This window comes from Haliotis asinina, chromosome 1, assembly GCF_037392515.1.
Source record: "Haliotis asinina isolate JCU_RB_2024 chromosome 1, JCU_Hal_asi_v2, whole genome shotgun sequence".
NCBI lineage: Eukaryota > Metazoa > Mollusca > Gastropoda > Lepetellida > Haliotidae > Haliotis > Haliotis asinina.
This window is the reverse complement of record NC_090280.1, coordinates 26677333-26697323: the sequence shown is the minus strand read 5'-3', so window position 1 is coordinate 26697323 and position 19991 is coordinate 26677333. Positions and strand designations below refer to the sequence as shown.

The 19991-nt window shown below is 40.9% G+C and overlaps 1 protein-coding gene across 1 annotated transcript in view; it reads right to left on the bottom strand.

Annotated features, from left to right (window-relative positions):
- LOC137289425 (uncharacterized) overlaps positions 1–19991 on the bottom strand; it is a 61804-nt gene that overhangs the window by 26687 nt on the left and 15126 nt on the right. Inside the window, exons 5-6 of the mRNA XM_067820857.1 lie at positions 16092–16180; positions 10649–10793 (exon numbers count right to left, since the gene is read on the bottom strand). Coding sequence (XP_067676958.1) covers positions 10649–10793; positions 16092–16180 — 234 coding nt within the window. The remainder of the gene's footprint in view (positions 1–10648; positions 10794–16091; positions 16181–19991) is intronic.

The window sequence follows — 19991 nt, the reverse complement described above, 5'->3', positions numbered from 1 at the left end:
GGATGTATTCTTGCAGATTGATTGTGCAGATGGACAACGTCTCCCATATTATGGCCACATTGAAGTTGAATTGAGAGATACAGGAGCCATACCCCCACTTCCATGTATCCTACTAATTGTTCCAGACACATCCTATAACTCAACAGTCCCTGTGTTACTTGGTACTAACATCTTGTCCTCTTGCATGGACACATGCAAACAACAGTATGGAACTCGTTTTCTCCAACAGGCAGATATTCATACAGCCTGGTACATGGCTTTCCGGAACATGATGCTTCAGGAGAAGGAACTGGCAAGAAACGATTACTCACTCGGAAAGGTTAGAAGCGCTGAGACTGAACAACTGATAATACTACCCAACACTGAAAGAGTTATTTCAGGATATATAACCAAGCCTCTTGTTTATAAGGATACGTGCGCAATGATACATCCGACTATTGGATCCACGATACCATCTGATCTCGATATAGCACCAACTGTCATCAACTACCATTATGACGACAAGATTATGGTACAAGTACACGTTGCTAATGTAACAACAAGGACTGTGGCCATTCCACCCCGTGCAGTTTTGTGTGAACTCCAAGTCGTCAAGGTTGAAGATCTTCCCCATAGTGAAAGCCAAGGTGAAGGCCAAGATGTAATGAATCTCATGGACTTCAGGGAAGCAGCAGTGACACCCAAAGAGTTGGAAATTGGCAAGCAGGTTATCTCACAATATTTGGATGTATTTTCCAATGGTGAGACAGACTTAGGACATGTCCCGAATGTTAAGCACCGGATTGACCTTGAGGACGAGCGACCTTTCAAGGAGAGACACAGAAGAATTGCACCATCAATGTATCAAGAAGTCAAAGAACACCTACAACAATTGCTGGCATGTGGAGTTATCCGACATTCGTACTCTCCATGGTCATCTAATGTGGTTCTAGTCAGGAGAAAGAATGGAAAACTACGCCTATGTGTGGACTTCAGACAGTTGAACCGTCGGACCATCAAGGACTCATACTCTCTACCACGAATAGAGGAGATGTTCGATGCACTAGCAGGATCAAGATATTTCAGCACACTGGACATGAAATCGGGATATCATCAGGTAGAAATTGAGGAAACCCATAAGGAGAGAACAGCTTTTACTGTAGGTCCTTTGGGATTCTTTGAGTATAATCGCATGCCATTTGGTCTCTGCAACAGCCCTGCAACATATCAACGAGTCATGAATGAATGCTTTGAAGGACTACACCTTAGAATATGTCTTATCTATATGGACGATATTATCATCTTCTCCAGCTCATACGAAGAACACCTAGAACGGCTTGAACAAGTCCTCAAACGATCCAGAGAGACGGGAATGAAGCTAAGCGCTGACAAGTGTTCTTTCTTTAAGAAGAAGATTAAGTTTCTTGGTCACATTGTGTCTGAAGATGGAATTGAGGCAGATCCTGACAAGATACAGAGGATTAAGGACTGGCCTACACCCGTGAACCCTGATGAAGTGCGCAAGTTTCTTGGGTTTGCCGGTTACTACAGGAAATTTGTCAAAGATTTTGCTAAGATTTCCAAACCTTTATCTGCTTTGATACCAGCTACAAAGACCAAGGCACGAAGGAAAACCAGTCAAGCCCACAAACCAGACAAGCCATGGCAATGGGGACCACAACAGGATAGTGCTTTCAAGACACTCAAGACATGCCTGTTAACACCACCAGTCCTTGGATATGCAGATTATACTAAGCCCTTTGAGGTTCACACTGATGCCAGTAGCCATGGACTGGGGGCTGTCTTGTACCAAGAACAGAATGGATTGAAGAAAGTCATCGGTTATGCAAGCCGTGGGTTGAACAAGGCAGAGAGCAACTATTCAGCACACCGTTTAGAGTTTCTAGCTTTGAAATGGGCAGTGACGGAAAAGTTCAAGGATTATCTGTATGGTAACACCTTCCGTGTTTATACTGATAATAACCCTCTGACCTATGTGCTTACTTCTGCAAAGTTGGATGCTACAGGTCATCGCTGGCTGGCAGCCTTATCAGCATACAACTTTGATATCGTCTACAGACCAGGACTCAATAATGCAGATGCTGATGGTCTTTCCAGGCTACCAGGAATAGAAGCTGAAAGACAACAGATAACATCGGAATCAATACAGGCTGTGTGTAACGTTTCACAGGACCATCCTTTGGTGCACAGTCTTTGCTTTTTAGCAACGCCAGATCTATCAAGCCTAGAAGATCATCCCGGAAAGGACCTTGAAGTGATGACAGACAGAGACTGGAGAAAGGCCCAGGCTGCAGACGACGTTCTTAGGCCATGGATTAACTTGATAAGGATTAACAGAAAGCCAAAGCGACAAGATTATCCCCCTTGTCAAGCCAATACTGTTATCTACAGGAACTTTGACAGTCTAGTTCTCCAAAATGGAATCCTTTGCAGGAAAACTAACGTCAACGGCCAAGAACGACAACAGCGTGTTTTACCATCAGCCATGGTTGAAAATGTGCTCAGAGGACTTCATAATGATGTAGGACACCCTGGAAGAGAGAGAACCCTGTCGCTTGTCAGAGATCGTTTCTTCTGGCCAGGCATGGCCAAAGACGTAGAAGACTGGATCCGGAGATGTGACAGATGTTTAAGAAGGAAGTCTCCCACCAATGCACGTGCTCCTCTAGTCAACATCACCACCACCCAACCTTTAGAGCTTGTCTGTCTTGACTTTTTAACTTTGGAACCGTCAAAGGGAGGCCACCAGAATATTCTCGTTATCACAGACCACTTTACGAGATATGCACAAGCTATCCCAACTAGGAATCAAACTGCCAAAACTACAGCAGAAGCCTTGTTTAAGAACTACATAATGCATTATGGGATCCCAAAGCGTATCCATAGTGATCAAGGAGCAAACTTTGAGAGCCAACTTATGAAGGAATTGTGCAATCTCTTGGGAATGGAGAAAAGCCGAACTACATCTTATCATCCCATGGGTAACGGTATGGTTGAACGCTTCAACCGGACTCTGCTTAACATGTTGGGAACTCTCCAACCAGACAAGAAAGCAGACTGGAAGACCTATGTAGCTCCGCTTGTCCACGCCTATAACAGCATCCGGCATGAGTCAACAAATCAGTCTCCATTCTTCCTTATGTTTGGTCGTGAACCTCGTCTTCCTATAGACCTTGCGTTTGGGATAGAGACCAACAAGAGTCACCAGTCTCTTACAGCTTATTCAGAGTCTCTTAAGAAGAAGCTTCAGGAAGCATACACTCTGGCATCCAAGGCATCAAGGAGAGCCCAAGACAAGCAGAAGGCCAGCTATGACTTGAAGACGAGAGGAGCCACAGTCCAAACAGGTGATCGAGTTCTGGTAAAGACATTAGCCTTTGATGGTAAACACAAGTTGGCTGATCGATGGGAGGAAGATCCTTATGTTGTTCTCTTGCAGCCAAACCAGGATATCCCTGTGTTTGTTGTGCAAAGAGAATCTGGTGAGGGGAGGAAGAGGACGCTGCATAGAAACCACCTCCTGCCCATTGGATCAGTACCAGTGATCACGGAGAACAACAGCATACCAAGAGCCACGAAGCCAACTCCTAGACCAAGAAAGACACTGAACAAGACTGTAGAAGATGACAATCATGAGGATAAAGAGTCTGAGTATGATGCTCCATTCTTTTTTCCCACAGTTGCTGAGGATGTTACTATCATCAGTGAGGACACTGTGGAAGAGAGTGTGGCTACTTCAGAGACAACAGGTGACGATCTACAGTCTCTTGAAGTAGCAGGTGATGCTTCTGGTGGTGACGACCACGTATCTGATGACGAAAACAGCTCAGAAGTAGATCCTGCAAAGGAGCAACCATCACAGAACACGGAAGTGGAGCCAGAAGACTCAGTCAGAGATGATCTACCCCATCCTGCACCTCCCGATACTCATCCTCAACCGATACCTGCACCGAGAAGAACTGGCAGACTAACCAGGAAGCCTGCTTGGCAGACCTCGGGAGATTACGTAATGTGCCAGACTTCTGACCCGGATTGGCAACAGAAGAGTCGACGATTGGAACAGCTGGCAGCGACAGGCATTCTGGGGCACATCAGCACCAGTATCTCCAAGGCATTGCTTTCCCTTGTTGATGAAGAACCGGAATGACGAGGACGTCATTATTCAAGGGAGGGAAGTATGTGACAGGATGAAATATTTGTAAATATTCTGCGTTTTTATTCTTTAGTTTTAACTGAATTAGATATTCAGTTTAGCATATTTTTAAACACTATATACTTCACGCTCCAGTTTCTCTAACCCCTTTCTCTCAGCTTACAATTACACTGAGCACTGCCACACAATAGCCAGCCCAAGCGCGCCACTTAGCGTCCCTTTGTCATAAACTTTGTCAGCTTACTAGCTGTCCCCTGTTTAAAGTTTGTTGTCTATTAGCAGTTGAGTTTTAACATTTCTACTGGTCACAAAGCTGTCGGGATCACTTCCAGAGGTTAGTCTCTTTCAATACATTTTATGGTTGTACATATTCATGTACGATGTGTAAATGCGTGATGAGTGAATGTGTACGTTATGTGTAAATGTACGAATGTATAATGTGTAAATGAACGAATGCATGTAAGAATGAAGCAGGGTTTTACCAATAAATATATTTTAAGTGTTTCCCATTGATCAACAATTCCTAAACGTACTTGTTTGCATTGTTGTTGCTGCCATTCGATTAGTCTGCACAGTGTGTATATATGTTTCATTTATTTGTGCAGATGTAGCTGTATTGCTCGTGCAGCTGTAGTGTCTTTCAGTCAACAGACCCAGGTCCACATACTTGGTGGGTTCAGTGTATTTAACGCATTATGTAATGATTACTTGATATATTCAATGTACGATATTAGTTTGTTTCTCCATGTGATGTGATGTGTACATAGATATTTGTGTTCTATGTATGAATTAAAGTATACTAGTATATGGAATCTGCTATCAATTAAGTATTGAGGCAATGTGTATGAAATGGCTCAGCAATGATGATATTCTGTAAATGGTTATATATATACACAGATTGTATTAATGACTGATATTATCTATCAGCATATACTTACGTTGTACTTAAAGGATGTTTTATTTGTTTCAGGGTTTTTTCTACATGAGTATAAATAAAGGCCATATTGCGAACACCACCGTGTCTGTTCATATATTGAGACAGTTTCGGTTTCACGAGTGCAGACAGTAAAACCCTTTGGTTTACTTTTGTGTTTACAATGTCGATAAACATCATGTGTTGGACAATATCCGGGTGTTATTGAGTATTTGAAGCACGGGAATGTTCCATTTGAAACTTCCGACTGACGCCGTCGGTTCCAAATGCATTCCCGTGCTTCAAATACTCAATAACACGCGGAAATTGGCCAACACATGATGTTTATCTCCTAAATATACCAGAGCAAAGTAGTATTACTTAAATACAGAGGGGGAAACATGACTGGAACAGAGCAGGGCAAAGCAGGAAAGGATTGACCATTCCTTCAATATACTGCGGCAAAGCAGTCAACATTACTTGAGGAGAGCGGGGCAAAGCAGTGAGAACTACTGGAATGTCGCGCAGTTTTAACACGTACGTCCTGGGTGATCGCTTGCCGGGTCAGCGTTGTTTAGGATTCATTGGGCACACGGATGCATAAATATTGAGAGTCCCTATAACGTTGTGCATACTGTAATACGCGCAAATTTGACTAGATTCACAAATGGCACGCCCATTGCTCTGAGCGTTTCCCTGACTGACACAAGTTTTTATGGCAACGCTAAAATCAGTTTGCTGCTAAGAGAAAAAGACATTGTATACGTGAATTGATAAAACTCTCTTGCCTTAAGAGTAAGCATCCTTCTCTACCGGTAGCACCAATAAACCACACAATCTCTATTAAGCAGTTTGTGTTCGTTTGTTGTCTGTTGTCACATCCAGCAATGATCTTGTAATTCATATTAATTCACGGCTTACAGAGAAAGAGTGAATGTCAATTCAAAACCACAAGTAATGGTAAAATGTCATGACGCACTTCATGTGTGGCAGTAGTCGTGTATATTGTATCCAGTGGAAGGACCCCTGACCAACCAATAATGTCAAAATTGTTTCACACTTTGTATGAAATATACAATCATAAGAGATTAGATTCATTCTCATCGTTCTCATCCTGAGAGGTTTTCGTCGGAGGTCTGTAACAAAACAATGTATTATCAATAGTCTTTGAGTGATTAAAGTTAGTGTTAGTGAACACAGAATGGTCACACGTATCCCCAATACTTTGAATAACATTTCTATATTTTAACCGGTGAAGTAAGAGTGTATTATGAACGACATTACATATATATTTAAATTTATACATTGGGTATATTCGTAAAGGTGTGGTGAATTACGTATCTAGAAATATCAAGAAATAAATCAGTGTGTTAAAAAGACAGAACTATGTATAATATATCCGGAAACAGACTGTGTTCGTGGCGAATTGCACGAGTACAAACAAACGAGGCGACAGGATTGTGTAACTACACAATGAACATTTGAGATGACTCTGCCAGTTAATGAGCATTATCGCATGACGGGTCAAGCATTCGTTTGAAAGATGTGGTACTGCCATTGCTCAATGACAGCTTTCTTGCAGCGAATTTGAACAACTGAACTTTATACCTAGTGTCCTGGTCATGTCCTTACTTTCTCTACTAGGAAAAGATCAGGCATCATAACCCATCTTTTAACAATTTGCTTCTAACGTTGACATTTTGTCATTTACTTCCTGAATCATAAGTAGCTCTTCTGAAAAACACCCATACGTACTGCTTGGAACATTTCATCTGTTGTCTTCTCTTGCAGAGGGCTATTATTAGTATTGCTATGACGACCAGTGCACATGGAATTCCGATTGCGGCTGGTATACTGATCGAGCTTTCTGCAGAAAGAAAACAGTTTGAAATCATTCGAAAATGCAAAGTATCACACACGTATCACATTATAACATTTATTACAATTAATACTAAAGAAAATACTTCTGCACTTGACGATACTTCCATTGCGGAAACCCCAACTTAGGTCAAGTCCATTCATAACATCAAGTAATGGTACAGGGTGATGAGGTATTTGTGTGGCAATGGGTGTATACTTTCTGGATGATAAACGGAATCTCCATCTCTCTCCATCTTTTGCTCACGACGAATATCAGTCATATTGCTGATGCAATTATTATTCATTAATCCATGTCGGTTATGTGAATTAGCAGTGCTATACGCTGGACAACAATGTTTATAATGTTATAGATTGTACATGCAGTCAGTAAGGGGCAGTGATGTGTATTTAGATTTGCAACAGATTAAGTCTAATCTGGAAACTGTTAGAATATGCTATATACATTATATCTCGGCACATGACCAGCATTTCTTATGATCAGCCTGGACCGTGATTGGATATTCTTCCCAGACTAAGTCTTGCTTTATTCACTACTCTTGTATTAAACTGCATTTGAATTTCTGCTTTCAAACTATTTCCTAACAGCCATAGTGGCACCTTTGCACTGTAATAGTTTTGTATTACTATTTCAAATATTCATGTTTTGTAGTTTCTTTGTTGTTTGTTTTGTTCGACACCTAGTTTAATTCCTGGCTATCCTTTTCGTTTTCAACTATTAATATTCACGCAGATGCAGGTTTTAATGACTTTTCTTGATAAATGTCAAATGAGTAGTCTCAGTTTAATGCCAAAATTACGTTGAGTTCTCATCGGAAGCTCTCAACACTGAATCATCTATTGATAAAACATATTAACTGTAAAACGTCAGTGACAGACATTCACGATTATGGGTGTTTGTATTTTTACAATAGGAATGTAAAAACAGGACGATTCAGAAATAATGCAACATGTTCTGATTTGAAACCCAAAACCCACATATGTTAACTTGTAATTACGCCAGTTATAATAAGATGGCGCACATGCAACTAGTGCATGCTCAAGGCGTTGCTGTTTTCTCCCTCGATCATTGGATGTCAATCTCAACGTCACATCGTATTTTAAATCTCAACGCCTTGGGGAGTTTACAACTCTTGCTGCCACTAAGCGCACCAGGTTTATTGTGGCTCTCTCGTGTTAATGAGATACCCAATCACAGCTGGGTTGAATATTACCCACTGCTTCATTACCTTTGTCAATAACTACTTCAGGATCTTCATCTGGAATGGAGAAAAGAAAGGTTATAGTATGAATTAGGAAAAATATCCAAAAAAAGGAAATTATATAATGGATGAGATGGGAAATATGAAGGTTCGAAAGGCATGAAACAATATTACTGTACACAAAAAGGTGATTCATGAAATGTGACTCATAGAGTACACAATGATGATGTTACATGTGAGAAAACAGGAGAAACCAGTCAAAGGTGTTCTAAATACTATCTCACCTGAACTCACATCCTTTGTCATCGTTGGTAAAATTCACCAGGAATCAAATGCATGCACAGTTATGTCTCCTTTCTTGGTTTTTTGAAGTAGAAAACATGGTATAAAATATTAATGGAGTGAAAATATAACACAGGGGGTTTCTGGTTTCCCATGTAAGGGTTACAACAAGATATGAAAACTGATGCGTGAAATGGCAGCAAAGAAGATTGAACAAATGATCAGAAACATCATTTCCAGAACACTTTCGAAAGGCGAGTGGGCAATGAAGAGTGCATGATGAAGGTAGGTAAGAGCAGAAATACAAGCTCTTAACTTGTTGTTACTGTGATTGGTCATGGCAACGAAATCGATAAAGCAGTAGGCACATCATTGTCTGTTATCCTCATATAAGTATTAACATTAAACAAAAGAATACTTTGACTGAAGTAGTAGTAGCTGGTTGGTGGGTGGGTGGTTTGTCGTTTAACGCCGCACTCAGCAATATTCAGGCTATGTGGTGGCTAGACCAGACAATCTAGCGATCAACAGCATGAGCAGCGATCTATGCCATTGGGATTCGATGATGCGCAATCCAACTCGCCTATTAGAAGAGCGGTAACCAACTCCTAGGACAAAGTTGCAAACCTTAGAGTAGTCTCTTTCCATGTTATGATATAACGATACATTGTTCCCCAGATTTGTAAGCCTTAGCTCAAGATTGGTTGGATTTTGCCGTAGAAAGGTAGGTTGAGCAATGAACTGAACTATTCAGACCAGTTATAGGCTGATATATTACCATAACTACAGTCATTGGCCAAAAGTCTGTTCGCAAATCATGTTACATTGCCCTTGTTTTGAGCCGCAGGCTGGCTTTGAAACCGTCTCGTCGTGTTGATAAGCCACCAATCGTAATGCAGTTCGGGGTACAAAGTCACAAAATATGTGTTGCACCATAATGCGCGATTACCTCCCTTTCTTTGTTTACATTTTTGTCGTCTGCTATCATGCCGTCTGTCAACCGAGAATTGACACCTGATCAAAGAAATCTAATTGTTGAGTTGGATCAACTAGGCCAATCAAGCTACGAAATTGCTGATTTGACAGGTATAAACCCTAGAACCATTCAGAAAACTTCAAAGCGTTTTTGGAGCGCGGTTCAGTGAAATCTTTGTCGAGAAGTGGGCTGCCTCGCAAATCGAACGACGACTTTTTCGTGTTGTGAAACGGAATCGCCGTCAAACTCTTGGGGATTTGACAGCACAAGTCAACAATCAGGTACAAACGACAGTGTCTTCTCGCACAGTCAGAAGAAGACTATTCACTGAGGGGTACCGCATACGTGTGGTAAGCAAAAAAATCACCATTTCTCGTGTTAATAGAGAGAAGAGACGCCGATTTTGTCGGACAAAATTGCACTGGAGAAGACATCAGTGAGAAAATGTTATTTTTAGTGATGTGACACAAGTCCAGATCGGGAAGGACAGATAAGTTTATGTGTGGAGAAAGTCGGATGAACGGTTGCGACCTGATTGTTTGGGGATTCGTGCGGAACGTTTTGGGTAGTGAAACATTCTCCTTTTACTCCACGTGTATGTTACTTGCCACCACAAAACTCTTCTCTATTTCTACTGAAGTTTTCTACCTTTTTACATCATAAAAAACGGAAAAGTAACATACTTAACCGAGCAAAACCTATGTACTGGTAAGAAACACACTTGATGGGTTCACTTACCCGTCACAGTATGGTAATATTGTAGTGATTAACGTCAACACGCACACAAACTGCATTTAGTACAAAATGCCACTGCAGGACATAAATCCGTGGACGCAAAAAAAACATGTCACTTTCATCCCGAGGTTATTACATTGTTGCCGCAATGTTCTGTTTGAGGTGCTCGTCTATGGGTATATATCATGTCAAGGAATGGCCCCAATCTGTTCAGTAAGTCTTGTGCAGACGTACAACATAGTTAGCAGTCGTAGATCTATTTATACGATGCTTCGATCTGCTAAACATGCCGCCTTCGAGGATATCGATCTTCTCACACTGCTCATTTCCTGTGCAACCATCTTTGGATCAAATCAAAACATTCTCCATCTCTTTTTACACCCAAGGCCAAACTCAAGGCATAGTATTTAAATAGGTACTTGAGCATTTAGAGACAATGAAGTTTAATATCGTTGTTTGGCCAAAATATGAACACCAAAAGTGATTCCTTACGAATTCTGAGGACTCACCCGACGTGAAACTGAAGCATCGAGACCTTTGACAATCGGAATGGCGCACACAGTGAAACGATCCGTTCTTTGCTATGCCAGTCACGTTCAATTCCGATCGGTTCGTGGGTAATGTCTCGTTTCTGCCCACTCCATCATGGAAAACCTGGAAGGTTTCATAACAATAAAAAACATGTCAACATCTAGAGATGACAAAACTGTATGGATGGTTAACATCTTTATATTCACAATAGCGACGTTTCGGTACAGTTCCTACTACCGTTTTCAAGCGCATCAGCATAAGACGAGATGTTACGATATAAGAACTGTTGCTACACCCTAACAGCGCTATTGTTAATATAAAGAAGCTTATCATCCATAAAGCTTTGTCATCTCTATTCCACCAACTTCTAGAATGCCATTCAAAACGTACATATCTATATGATTTAGGGACAGAATCCCAGTAATCGATACAAGAGTCCAGTTAACGATAGTGCCTTAAGTATAAAACGTGGTAAAGAACCATTATCAAGGACTGATCACAGTTGAACACAACCTTCCTCAGCAAATCCAATGCATTACTGTGAGACTGGCTGATAAAAATGCTTGTGGAGAATTCCAAGGGCTCATGAAGCAGTTAATCAGTCTCAAATACTCGGACGTGTACCATGCTCACAAGTCATCAGGGGGTGACACATCCTTCGATCCACTGTACAGTTAACTGTCATTCCTTCACCCCGCAGTACGGCTAAACACGAACTCTTACCTCACAGAACTGCTACCTGTACTCTCTTCACCCCGCAGTACGGCTAAATATTAACTTTTACAACACAGAACTGTTACCTGTACTCTCTTCACCCCGCAGCAGGGCTAAATATGTATTTTGTGTGAAAGCAAAAATCGCTCTCCGTTAGCGGAATTAAGCCAAAATGAGTTGAAATTTCTGTCATGATACTCATAAATGTACTTTCATTCGTTCACATCCTCCAAGCATTGGAAAAGATTATGTGGAGTAAAAGGACATATTCTCGCCCATGGGCCAAAATGTTGGGTAAGATTTTGTTAAATAGCTCTAAATTAACGGAATTAAGTCAAAATGAGTTGAAATTTGTGCCATGATACTTATGAACATGCTTTCATCTATTCACAACCTCCAAAACATGGAAAAAAGATGTATTTTGGGTGAAAGGAAATATTCTCTCTGTACTCTCTTCACCCCGCAGTACGGCTAAATATTAACTTTTACCCCGCATAACTGTTACCTGTACTCTCTTCACCCCGCAGTACGGTTAAATATTAACTTTTACCCCGCATAACTGTTACCTGTACTCTCTTCTCCCCGCAGTACGGATAAATGCTAACTTGTACCCCACATAACTGCAAACTGTACTCTCTTCAACCCGCAGTACGGCTACATATTTACTTGTACCCCAAAGAAATGTTACCTGTACGCTCTTCACCCCGCAGTACGGCTAAATATTAACCTTTACCCCACACAACTGCTACCTGTACGCTCTTCACCCCGCAGTACGGCTAAATATTAACCTTTACCCCACATAACTGCTAACTGTACTCTCTTCACCCCGCAGTACGGCTAAATATTTACTTTTACCCCGCATAATTCTTAACTGTGCTCTCATCAGCCCGCAGTACGATGAAATGTTAACTTTTACCCCACAGAACTGTTAACTATCAACCTTTGACCCCGCAGATTGGCTAAATATCAACGTTTACCACACCCCACAGTACGGCTACATATTAGCTTGTACCCAATAGTATGTCTAAGTGGGTTTTCGTGTCCACACAAAGCGTGTGATATATTTATGCTACTTGTTACATACTGGTTCCTGAAATAAAGCAAATTGTGTTGTTGTTGCAAACTGGCTTATTTTGTTCATTACACAACATGTCACTCAACTGGACGATTCCAAGCAAGTTCCAGGCAAAATGCCACTTCACGCCTTGTGTTTTTCCGCTGCAAAGAGTGCGGTTTCAAATTGCTTATCTCTCCTGTTAGAATGAAGCAAAGCTACTGTTTTCAGTGTTGAGGTCCTTTATGGTTGATTTAAGATCACTAAATGTTCAATTTAAAAACCTCACGCTAACGCTATATTACATTTAGCTGTCTTAAATCAACAGAGTAGCTACACCTTCTAATTAAAGAAAATTTTATTAAAAATGTATATAATACAATACATATTCCTATCAATCTTTTACATCACGATTTAAGCTTAGGTTTCACTCATTTGAACATGTAACAGTGCTGGTCATTTCCGAGGTTAACTTTTCTAAAGAAGGTACAGTGTTCCCAGAAATTACTGAGAAAATCTTTGTTTTTTTTCTCTAATGATGCTAAGATTGGAAAAGGGGCTTTCACTATGCACTAAGCACACTAAATAAGGGAGACAACTCTTGAAGGCTTAGAAGGCAGCTCATTACGTCAAGAGTTATCTCCCTTGTCTGAGCAGACGGCTTCCTGTGTTGACATGGCAGAATTTACAGCAAGAGAGAAAAGAAAGCTCATTCTAGATGATTTTGAAAGGGGTGAGGCTGATGCTAAAGTGCTAGCTTGTAGACATGGTATTCCTCTGTCTACAGTATACAGAACTTTGAAGAATATTCAAACAGGAACCGGGATAGAGCACAAAGCAGGGGCAGGTCGGCCTAGGAAATTCAGTGTTGTGGATCGCCGAAGACTTGGGCAGATTGTGAGTAGGGGCAAATTGAAAAGTGTTGAATTGAAAAATTGAATTGAACATCAGAAATGAAATGATTAGCAGAGGAAGTCCTCAGGTATGCAATGAAACAGTTAGGCAGGAATTACAGAGACTTAATTGGGTAAAAAAACGTGGAATTCCCTCGCCGTTGATGAAAGATGCACAAAAGGAAAAACGTTTAAACTGGTGTCGGGCTCATGAAAATCAAGATTGGGATAATGTTTTCTTTTCGGATGAAAGTTCTGTTTGGCTTTTCCCTAATTGTGTGAAAATTTGGACCAAAGATACTGTCAAACCTATCTACCAGCGACCAAAACATAGCCCGAAGTTTCACATGTGGGGTGGCATATCGGCTCGCGGAGTGACGCCATTGTGTGTTTTCACGGGAAACTTGACAAAAGAAAGATACGTTGACATTCTAAATGGTCACCTTCTTCCGACAGCACAAACATTGTATGAAGATGATTGGATTTTCCAGCATGATAATGACCCAAAACACACTGCGCGCTACACAAAACAGTGGTTGTCGGGCGAAAATTGAACAGTTTTAGACTGGCCCAGTTACAGCCCAGACCTAAACCCAATTGAGAATGTGGGGGGGAGTCATGAAGGACAGAATAAACCAAAAGGGACTGAGAAATATTGAAGATATGAAGGCAGAGGTGGCCCAATATTGGGATACCCTGTCACACGATTACCTACAAACTTTGATGGGAAATGTGCCTAGGCGTATTCAGGCATGCATTGCTGAGCAAGGAGGTCTAACAAAGTACTAAAACAAGACTGAGACTGTAAAAGGATGATGTTTTAACATGTTTATGTAAGTAAAACGCCAGAAGTTAATAAACGTAATGAGTTACATGACGCAACATGATTCTCAATAATTTCTGGGAATACTATAATTTGTTTGAGGAAACAAGGTGCCCATTTTCCATCCCATTTAAATAAAAGATAATTTCAGTAATGGTTTTGCTTTTTAAACTGAAAAGTAATAAACCAAATTTGTTTTGAAAGATCTCCTTTCAGACAAGCTATATTGGCAAAATATACTGTGTGGTGCTTAGCGGTTTATTATTAGTATAAATAGTATATAGACTCATGGGCAAAAGAAAGTGAATATGTTTTATTTTAAATGTCAAAGCTGTTCAAGTTTGTAAAATCCTTTTAAGCCGAAACAGTTCGCTCCCACACCGACTAACCTTGCGCCCAAACAAGGAAAATGCTTGTCGAGAACTGGTATAAAAAGACACCGAATCGGTGGCCATACATCTCAGATGACAGAAAACTACCGAAATTATGCCACGACTGACAGTGAAAGAAAGAGATAAGGCCGTAGGTATGAGGCAGATGGGTTCCAAGATTAGCCTTATTGCAAGGGCTGAACTGTACGCATGGTACCATCATCAGGGTATTCCAGTGTTACAGACAGACTGGCAGCACCCAAGACAGGCTACGACCAGACAGACCTTGTGTGACTACCTCACATCTGTGTTCTCTTCATCTGCGCAACCTGGTCATCACGGCAACAGAAACGACGGTAACAACTCCAGGACATGTCATCAGTCGACGTACCGTGTTACGACGTCTACGTGCGGCAGGTGGAATGGGATTGACCCAGGAACAGTGCGTGCCTTTTCGTAGGTTACAGTGGGCAAGGATTTACGTCGCGGGCGGGTAAGAACTTGGCAGGGAGTGGTATTTACAAACAAAACAAATTCACCTCGTTCCATAATGATGGTGGGGTGCGAGTACATTGTCGCATGGGAAATGACTAGCGCCAAACTGCGCCCAAGAAGCTAGAGCATCCTTATGGAGGAGGCGGTGTGATAGTGTGGGGAGGAATGTGTGGGAATCAACGTACACAATTGGTCGTGATACGTGGAAACATGAACGCTCTGAGGTACAGAGATGATATTCTTTAACCTGTGGCAAAACCATTTCTTAGCCAGCAAGACCAGGGAACACTTCTACAGCACGACAACGCCAAGTGCCACAAAGCGCGAAGTCTCCAGAGTCTCTTGAACGCCCACAATATCCAAGTTCTTCCATGGCCAGCACGATCACGGACATAAAGCACTAGTGGGATCACCTGACCTTAAGCGAACCGACAAGAACTTGCAGACGCTCTCATGAACGAGTGGAATATAATTCGGGATAACGCGCCACTCGTCGAACAAGACCATTACTTCATACTTCACTCTACGGTATGGTTACCTTCGCTTCATGTTACGGATGTTGACCTTCATCCCACAGTAGGTTAACTTCAGCCTCCACCCTACAGAAGGGCTAAGTGTCAACCTTCACTCCAAAATAGGGCTAAATGTCAGTCTTCACCCCACGGTAAGGCTAAATGTCAGTCTCCATCTCACGGTAGCACTAACTGTCAACCTTCACCTAACATATATGTTACAGACAAGTTACGTGTCAGCCAGTCACCCCATATTACAGTTACTGTTTCGCCCTTATCCATTAGTTCAGATGCCTGTCCACCCTACATTCCGGACAACTCGTTGACTACGATTGGTTGTTTCTGGACAAGAGTTTGACAACACCGAAAGTCTGACGGAAGTGCGCTGTCAAACTTTAGTTCGCCGTGTGAATGTCGCTCTACAAGCCCTATGGTGTTTTGAAATGACAACATCGAATCAACAAATATCAATGCCATGACAATATTTCCAAGGCACTGTTCAAAGCAAAAGCAACTGACAAAGGTCCAGGGTTGAAAGTGTACAATACATGATACTTACCCAACTATACACATCGCTGCTGTTTTGATTCCCACATGTACAAATGTTGTTCTGGTCACATGTTATATTGAAGTTTCCAGTGGTAACATCTGCAATAAATAATTTCACATAGCTTTTTCTTCATTTGCAAATACAACCATACCTGTGTTAGATCAAAGAAATTGTTCAATCTATCAAACGTGATGAATCTGTTTAACGCATGTTGTTTTAGCAGCACAACTCTTAGTGCAATCCCGCTCATCAGTTGTTAACAAGCCTAATGTTTACACCATAGCAGTGTCGCTGTATTAAATTCTAGTAAAATATATTTCACACTTGAAACTTGGGTAGGTTTAATGGATGCATCATTCGGCCCGATAATGTTTTTACCTCCATTGGCTAGCTTTAATCTACTCAAATGTCCAAGCTGGGAAGTTGAACGTACCAACCACAACTCACTTTCGTTTTTCAGATTGTCTTACCGATTAATCTTTGCAACAATATTCTAGCAGAGGAACTCTGAAAGAGGTAGGAGTTGATGCATATATTTTTAAAAAGTTTCGAACTTCACAGTTTGTCTGTATGATTTTCTCAAAATCTGGCTCACACTGCGAACAAACATTCGCTGCTGCGCTCCTGCGACTGCGACTGAAGGGGCAGTGTGAACGTTCATTGTGACTTGGTGAAGTTCGGGTAAAAGAGGTTGTGGTTTTTAGATTGCTACACTTGAATTACAGTCATGAAGACCAGATTTAATTAGATGCATGCCTTGGTTTGGAAAGTTTGAGCGTTATTTAGTGGACCTAATATGGTTATCAGTGTTAACAGTGTGCTGATGTCCAGTGAGTTTTGAAGGACCATTTAGTGTTGACTGTCGTGTATTCAGTGTAGTGAGATATCTTCAAGTGTTATTGTAGCTGGTTGGTGCTTGTTGTCTTTATTTTGGGCAAGTGTGAGTATAATTTAGTGTGTCTTGTCCATAGTTTAGTCGTTGTCTTGACTATGTGTTTGGTTGTTTGGGGGATTTATCTTGTTGGTTGTAACTGTTGGAGAAGGGCTTTTTATTTTGGGGTAATAATTGGGAGATAAACATACTGTGTTGGGAAATCAGAAGTATATAACGAAATGAACTGGCAAGCGGTGGACATGACAGACTTCGTGTTTTGATATCTCGCCGACAACAAAGGTAAAAGCAGTGATCACTGTTAATAAGCTGTAAACATCCGACATCTTGCCGATGTCAGCTTTGGTGTTCGGATAAGCGAGGCAAATTTGTACACATTTTGATGTTTCATTAGCAAAATTGACCATTCGGATACAGAAACCGAACATTCGGATATACGAGGTAATTGTCACTTTTTTGTGGAGAATGTTCGGAAACCGAGGTATTCGGATATCTGAAGTTCGGATATACGAGGCCTGACTGTAGCTCTAAATTTGATTTAAAACCGAATGCTTAGTTTGTCTGGTAATGTAGCTAAATATTCGTTGACGTTACTTTGAATCATTTGTCGAGGACTGTTCCGCATGCCTATGTTCTCGATGTCCAATGTTAGAAAAGCTTCCATTTTATCTTGAAGGAATCATTAGAAAAGCCACATCCAAAATTTCACTTTAACACACAAATGTTTCAAATCGTATTTTAATGCACTTTGATATTTACGTTTGATTCTAACAGAAATCAGCCTTTCTCAAACACATATTTTTTTCATAATATGGTCTAGAAGTTTGCGATGCATTTTCTTCATGTTGAAAGATAATTTGTAGAGTAATGTAACATAAAACAGCTGCATTTGTATCATTTTCTAGGTGAGACCTACTACTTTGGGGACGTCGCTTGGATAAATGGTTTGCTTGATGTCCCGACCTGTATTGGTAATTACTGAAGATACAACAAATACATTAGCATACCAATTCTCTGGTGATAATAGCAACAGCGATCCTACTACATAAATAACCAGAAAAAAACACACAAAAATGTCTGGACATTACCAGAGGACAAGCTCCAAATACCCCACCGGTATGCACCGGAGGAACTGCTACATACACCTTTACCAAACAGTTCTCAGTAACTAAACTGTTATCTCAACTGCTGTCATGCTGTTGGTCACTAGATTGTCTGGTACAAACTTCATTATTTACAAACACTTGCAGCATTGCTGGCGGAGTAAAACTACACTCACTCCCTATTAAGACTGTAAAATGAAAAACGTTGAAAAATAGCCGCCATCAGATTCAGTAAATGGCTTTGCGAATATGCACGGGTGCCTGTTTAACTACCCCAGCTCCCCAGGGTGACTATTTAGACATACCTCTGAGTCTTCATCGTGAACGTAAGTCTCTATTGTAAATGACAGTGTCGAGTATGCTATTTGCAACTGGTCACATAGCAAGGTTCTTGTGGTTCATGTATTCAGTATACTGGTCCTTGACTGCTTCTGAAATCGGGTCTTTGTATTGATCTGAATTTGATAAAAGAATTTGTCCAAATGCAATTAAAGCCGTGTTTTGGGATTCTATAATCAAACATTATGCCCACTTCATTCATTCACATTTACTGATGTCCGAAAAGATCTGGCCTTGGTTCGATGTGCCGGGGTAAATTGGATTCCAGATTTTTGCATTTCAGATGCGTGCAATGACCATCTCTCGCAGCTATTTTTCAAGCCCTAAGGTGGGTACTGAGCTTGCTCGTATGTAAAATTAAATTGGACAATTCGTCGACGTAAGAAATGAGAAGAAGTGTTAATCACTAGACTTCGGGTAAGACACTGTAGTTCAAAAGCTTACCGCATCGTCAGTGGTGGCGAGGTCTCTCCAGTATGTACGACAATATTCCCGAGACAGCGGAACATTATCTTATTGAACGCCCTGGCCACAATAATATCACATTAAATTTAAGAAGTGCAGTACTTGAGAAAGAAAGATCATTTCCTCTAAGTACGCTTTTGAGCCCAAATAGTTTTATGGTTCAATTCAATAGGGGTATGTTAGACTTCGTATTTGCATCGAGAAACATATTATCGAATTTGATCAACACATTTATCTGCAATGACTTTAAACCGTTCTAACGGTTTATCTTTTTCTGTTCTGCCTTTTTATTGAACAAGCTCTTACTTTTCAGAAATGAAATAGAAATTTAAGATACAAACTGTATTATGAAGCAGATTGGATAATCATCTCATTAGGACTCCATGCACAAAAGGCTGGAGACCGATTGAAAATGTTTGAGTTATTATGTTTTACAGATTAACGAAAGTATGCAGCAGAGGGGTCCGCATACTTAAGATGTTTTTCTGCCAAGAAAAGGCACTGACAGATGTTGGACAATCTCTGCAAATTCATTAAAGAGTCGCAAAATATTATTATCATGTGTTACAGATATAAGATAGTGTGCTGCAGAGAGGGTTCGGGTGAATCTGGCACAGTCAGGCCAGTAAGGCTCAAGCTCAGCTCAGGACCCTTGCCCCCTCTACACACAGCCCAGAGAGCGAATGGGACTTCTCCCATGAAGCACTGCCTTGTCGAACCCACTAAGAACTTAGATAGAATATGAAGGTTCCCTAACACTGCAGCTTTCTGAAGGACAAAGGAGGGATTATTCGAAAGTATTTTTTAAAAAAAAACAAACAGACTAATAACCTCCAAAATTGTTTGTCGAAATGGCTGGAACCGAATCCTCACAATATCAAGTCTAGAACTCTAGCTACAGGGAACCATTTGGCAGCCACATTGTATTGAATTTTTGGGCCGTGTTTTTCACCATTTTATAGGTGTTTTCTCTCTAAATATACTGAGCCGAAAAGCATAAGCTCCAGAGCTTCCAGAACGTCCATATTTTTGTGTCCAGTAACTAGAGGCTACCTTCCAGTTGGTTGTGTTTGATAGCTGAGGTCATGTAGGTTTTAGAACACAAATTGT